This window comes from Alligator sinensis, unplaced genomic scaffold, assembly GCF_000455745.1.
Source record: "Alligator sinensis unplaced genomic scaffold, ASM45574v1 scaffold502_1, whole genome shotgun sequence".
NCBI classification, from domain to species: Eukaryota; Metazoa; Chordata; order Crocodylia; family Alligatoridae; genus Alligator; species Alligator sinensis.
In genome coordinates, this window is record NW_005841896.1 from 873,808 (window position 1) to 879,519 (window position 5,712).

General features: G+C 47.4%; 2 protein-coding genes and 2 non-coding genes across 4 annotated transcripts in view; 1 reads left to right on the plus strand and 3 right to left on the minus strand.

The window, feature by feature from the left end:
- The window catches only part of LOC102370527 (60S ribosomal protein L27a), a 3,238-nt gene extending 127 nt beyond the window's left edge, over window positions 1-3,111 (minus strand). The window contains 3 exon segments of the mRNA XM_025197417.1: window positions 1-56; window positions 1,231-1,405; window positions 2,965-3,111. The exon segment at window positions 1-56 is cut by the window's left edge and continues 7 nt beyond it. Of these exon segments, the coding sequence (XP_025053202.1) occupies window positions 1-56; window positions 1,231-1,405; window positions 2,965-3,110 (377 nt within the window). The 5' untranslated portion in view covers window position 3,111.
- LOC112549330 lies at window positions 659-790 on the minus strand. Its single transcript, XR_003092724.1, has one exon. It is a non-coding gene; the product is annotated as a small nucleolar RNA SNORA3/SNORA45 family (small nucleolar RNA).
- On the minus strand, window positions 1,837-1,969 carry LOC112549332. The gene has a single exon (XR_003092726.1). It is a non-coding gene; the product is annotated as a small nucleolar RNA SNORA3/SNORA45 family (small nucleolar RNA).
- A 248-nt stretch (window positions 3,112-3,359) lies between the features above and the next one.
- The window catches only part of TRIM66 (tripartite motif containing 66), a 96,707-nt gene continuing 94,354 nt past the window's right edge, over window positions 3,360-5,712 (plus strand). Inside the window, exons 1-2 of the mRNA XM_025197411.1 lie at window positions 3,360-3,402; window positions 3,564-3,606. Coding sequence (XP_025053196.1) covers window positions 3,360-3,402; window positions 3,564-3,606 — 86 coding nt within the window. The remainder of the gene's footprint in view (window positions 3,403-3,563; window positions 3,607-5,712) is intronic.

A 5,712-nucleotide genomic window follows, 5' to 3' on the forward strand; every position in this document is an offset into this window, starting at 1 on the left:
TTCACAATTACAGGCTGTTTGGGCAGCTTCCCCTTGCCCAGGACTTTGTAATAACCCTAGAAAAAGAACAGTCAATTTTAGTTGTCACACAAAACTATATTCCTATGCTAGCACCATAACCTTTTAATCCCATTAAGTGGATATACAAATTAAACACTCACTTGCATTTCCCAAAATTAAAATTAGTACTTGGTTATGCATCTCAAGTTTTAATATTCCTAAACCAGTATTTCCATTAGCCTGTGTCTACAGGTTTTCCAAGCATCTTAGTTAACTTCAGATGTGTAGATAATGGATTCCACAGTCCACAAGGAAGGTGAAATCCCACAGTGCTGCCTTCCAAGTTGATTTCTTGCCAGACTAATTTTTGGAGGCATGGCTTTTGACAACCCAAAACAGAGTCAATATTTATGATAAGCTACTGTAGTCCAGTTCAGCACTGGCACTGAAGAGCTCATAGCTTAGATCTTTTGACAATTGGGAAGTTAAATAACCTGCAAATGGAAGCTCTCTCTCTCTCAGTGTTGGAATTAACACATTCCAACACCTGATCTAGATTTCTGAAAAGGAATCTTCAAGTGACTATTATACCTTCATATAGTTTGTACTGCCTTCCTACATATAACTGATTTAAGGTATCAGTTCCACTTAAAAAAAAGCATGTAACTGATCTGGTGACCAACTGAGGCATGAAATGCAACAGTCAGTGAATAAAGATCAGTAGTTTTTCTCCGAGAACTATAGCACAACAAGACAATGAGAGATGTCAGGATGTGACTCTAGTCTCGGCTTCTGTACCAACTTCCCAGAGTAGGCTGAAAAGACTTTGGGTAAGAGCTCTTTAAAAATGAAAGAAATTATTCCTCCCATTGACCTCCTAGAGAAAAGTAAATCTACAAAACTGCTAATGAAGGGGAGCACAGGCAGAATAGTGTTGAAGGGGAGACATCCTACAACAAAACTGAGTCAACATAAATGGCACCTTTTAAAAACAGCCCAGGAGCTAAGGTGTAAAGCGTGCAAACTGGATGCTCAATTAAGTAATATTAGACTAGTTTAAAAATAAACCAGATTGAAATTGTACATCAGGAGCATTAGTTTATCATAGATCGTGCTGAAAATGGATTGATCTGCTAAAATCTGTGTTATGACTACAAAAACACACGAGCAAAAAAAGTTAAAAGCAGCAGCAATACAACCTCAATCCAAACCCTAGGAAAGTACACTTACCGAGCGTACAACGTCTATGACAGGAGCTAATCCAGCCTGGTTTTTTGCATAATTGAGTCTGGTCTGTTCACTAACAAGTGTCCACAATTTATCCAGATTAACGGTGGGACAGAAATTCTGGTTCTTCTTCAAGTGGTAATGCCTCATACCAACTTTTCCAAAATAACCAGGGTGACTAAAGAGAAAAGTTTTAAGAGATCTCATTAATGTGTAGTTGATCCCTTTTAAGAACAAACAATAAATGCATAAACAATGCCTTTATTTTTTTGAGCAGTTGAAGTTCTTTAAATCATGCATGGCAGGCACTCCAATTTAAAAATATAATCTTAATCCAAATGATGGAATTGCCCTGTTATCCTCACTAGCCTTCCAAAAAAGCAAATCCACGTTATAGAAAAGGAAGTGGAAGTGATTTTATAGTAAAATACTGCAATGAAATGAAATTGGCTGTTGTAGTAATATTATGCTTCACTGACAATTGCACTTCCCATCTGCAGATGTTTTTGAGTGTTTGTTTCTGAAGCAGAGTTCCCATCCTCTCTGAAATGGGAGTTTTGGTCTAACTCTGCAACCCTTTACCCCCAATTGCTTTTTAGTTGACTTCTAGGCTGTTACTAACCCGGTGACTGACTGAACTACTGATCAAGAACAGACAGTGAATAAAGGTCAGTCATTATTCTCCACGTACGCTAGCACACCATGACCACAGGTAGCATCTAGATGCGACTCTAGCCTCAGCAACTTAACAGCTCTTCCCCAAGAAGATGACTATATTCAGGCCTGTTTAAGACTCACATTTGCTTTTATTATTTTGTGCCTATCTACAACAGATGGGCACAGAGCTGAGTGTGTTACCAATGCCTTACAAACATCAGTTATTCAACATCTAAAAGGCCCAGTATGTCAACAATTCTGAAACATGCATTTTCAAAATACTACAAGAACCAGTTTAATCACACCAAGATGCACACACAAGACCAGCACAGGCCTAACTAACATTGGTTTGATTTGCTGATGCAAGTCATGTAATGGACCCCTGATGTAGCTGCCTGTACTGGGTCAAGATAAGACAGACTAGGAATGGGGGTATGCTACCAGTATGCCAGGAAGGTGGTGTATGGCAGTGATTCTCAAGCCTTTTTCTTTTTTTAGGTTCAAAGAAAAGAACATGCTATAGTTTCCACTCATTTTTTTGAGCTCAGATAATAATAATTGGGAGCAGTTCCTTTGGTTGCAAAGGAAGTCAGAAAGCCTGCAGCAGGGCAGAATAGTTTTTGACATTGTGAATTCCTATCTGAAATCTCTGGATTTATCTTGGGAACCATGGCCGTATGTTCAACAGTGCTAATACTGTACCGACTTGTGCAAGGGCCAGTGGGCACTTAGCCTCCCCTCCCCCGCTCATTTTGAACCTTCGACTCTTGCTCCCACCCATTTTCTCTCTCTTTCCCCCAATTTTGCTGTCATGTCCCCAACAGCCCCCTCTATTAACAGCGAGGGCAAACTGTTGCTCAGTGGGCAGAAGGCCCATGTTCCCGATACACATTAAACAGAACAGGCTTATGTCCCACTGCAAACCCCTGGGAACTGTCAGGCCATTTTCCTGCCCCCTGTCTATTTGCATCTCCAGGCAGAGTTTCACTGGGCAGTGTCCACTGGCTCCCTGAACCCCTTGCTGCCTGGCACGCTGTCCTCAGCATCCCCCCTGGAAGCACTTGTTTTGACGGAGCTTACTATTTGTCGAAGTTGATGCGGTGGTGATGCATGCCGCCCGCGTTGCCGCGGCCGCCGGGGTGCTTGCGGTGCTTGCCTGCAGCGGGGGGAGACGGCACGGGGTCAGTAGCCTGACACCTCCCCCTCCCCCCTTTCACCTCTCCCATCCTCACCGCCAGGGCGACCCCCCGCCCCCTCCCCCTGCTCCGGGCCGCCGAGCGACGTCAGCCGGATGAACCGCCACCGCGCCCGGCACCCCTCCTGCCCGGCCCCGCGCGCCCCGGCCCGGCCACGCCGCAGCTCACCATGCTGGCTGCCTCCGGAAAGGGGGAAAGGACGGCCCGGGCTCTCGCGAGATCTCCTCAGAGGAAGGGGAGGGAGAGTCTCGCGATATCCTCTCGCAAAGCCGAGCATCAATGGAAAGGGAGGGGAACGAACTCTCGCGAGACCGCCTCACAAGTAGGTGGGGCTGGGTGCAATGTCAGGCGGAGGAAGGAGGTCCCCCGGGGGGATGTGGGGGCGACCAAGAGAAAGATTGCGGAGGGGAGCCTTGCGGGATCTCACAACGTGGGGGAATATCGCGAGATCTCCCAAGGCGAGGGGTGTGTCACAGTAAAGAGGAGGGAACGGAATCTCGCGAGATCTCGTAACGCGGCTGTCACGGTAAGGGGATGGAGTAGAATCTCGCGAAATCTCCTCACAAGGCCGGGTGAGAAGGGACGTGAGCGGAATCTCGCGAGACTTAGATGAGTCTGGGATGGGTCCAGCATTTGTGCCAGGCCCCGCCTATGATCGTAGCTGGGCGGGCCCGGCGCGGGGCCCCGCGCTACTGGCCCGCAGGGTGTCGGGTAGCGGGGCCCAAGCAGCCCCTCGCAGGGTGGGACGCTGGCAGCCTGCGAGGGAGAAGCCACGGTTTCCCACGTTTTTGTTCTTCAAAGGAGAATCCCTTTTTAAAGTTTGTTTGCGACCCTCTCATGTATTCCTGTGCCCCACTTTTGCGTTGCGACCTGTGGGTTGAGAAACGTGGGGTCTAGCCCACACGCTACTTGCCCCAGGGGCTGCATGCCTAGCGAGCCACAGTTGGTGCGCACCGTGGCACAGGGGTCCGGGGTGTGGGCTGCATGTGGTGCCCCAACCAACTCCCCTGTGCTAGCTGTAGTGCTGGGTCCAGCCTGCATCTTGTGGGCAGTGCACACGGAGGTAGTGCTGGGGGCTGATAGATAGTATGTGGGCTAGACCCAGTGGTGCAGCTGCTTCACAGGGGGTGTACCTTGCAGACCAGCTCAAGGATGTTCATCTGGGAGGTGGACACCCCTGCGTTATACAAGTCCATGGTGTGCGCTGCTCACCTCTTGAATGCTGTGTGCTGGCTGGTTTCTGCATCTCCCAAAGATTGTAGTAGAATTATAAAAGTTACAGAGAGAGGTAACCAAAATGATAGAGGTCTGGGGCAGTTGCCGTACCAGGAGAGACTTGAAAAAGCCAGGATTATTCAGTTTAAAAGGAGAAGACTGAGAGGGGATATGAGAAGAGGTCTATAAAATCATGAAGGATGTATACCAAGTGAATAGGGAACTTTATACACCAAGTCCCAGGATACTGGAACTAGGGGGCACCCACTGAAATTAGTGAGAGACAGGTTAAATACTAAAAAGGGAAAATATGCAACACGTAGTTAACTTGAACTCCTTGTCCCCAGAGGTGGTAGAGCAGATGTGGCTAGATTCAAAACGTGACTAGACAAATTCATTGATCGTAGATCCATTAATAGCTGTTAAACAGAAACATGTTTCCTCAGGCATCTTTAAACCTATGATGTTGCATGCCAGGGAGAGCATGACTATGCCCTCTCTGTAAATCGTCCACTCCTCCCACTGTTAGAGTTAGGCTACTGGGCTAGATTACCCAGTATGGCACTTCTTGCATTGTTTGGCTAACACTGACTGCTCACGTGGCTCCTGAGCCAGTCAGCAGTAGACATCACTGGTACAAGTGGAGCAATAGAAACATTCGCTGTCCATGGGCTCTTCCATAACTATTTTACTTAGCTATTAACCAAGCTTATTCAACCTGTCTTGTTCAAATGAGATCTTAATCCTTGCTACTTTTTGTGATTTGGGTAAAAGCTAAAGTGAAGACATGTTGTGAAAATGGACACTAATGATTTTTCAGGAACTCGGGCAGGATAGACCAGAACCACATTTGGACACTGAATAGGTGGACTAGGGCATGATTGCTAATGTTTAATGGCCCTAGCAGATTAGTGAAAGATTTCATAGATTTCATAGGCATTAGGGCTGGAAGGGACCTCAGAAGATCATCGAGTCCAGCCCCCTGCCCAAAGGGCAGAAAGTCAGCTGGGGTCATAGGATCCCAGCAAGATAAGCATCCAGTTTGCTCTTGAAGGTGTTCAATGTAGGCACTTGAACCACCTCCGGTGGCAGGCTGTTCCAGACCTTGGGGGCTCGGACAGTAAAGAAATTCTTCCTTATGTCCAGCCTGAAACGGTCTTGTAGTAGTTTATGACCGACCTAGTCGTCATCCCTTGGGGCGCTCTGGTGAACAAACGTTCCCCCAGATACTGGTGGTCACCCCTGATAAATTTATAGGTGGCCATTGGATCACCCCTGAGCCTGCGCTTTTCCAGGCTAAAGAGCCCCAGGGCTCTCAGCCTGTCATCGTAGGGTCTGCTTCCCTGACCTCTGATCATGCGCGTGGCTCTTCTCTGGACTCTCTCAAGCTTCTCCACATCCTTTTTGAATGGTGGAG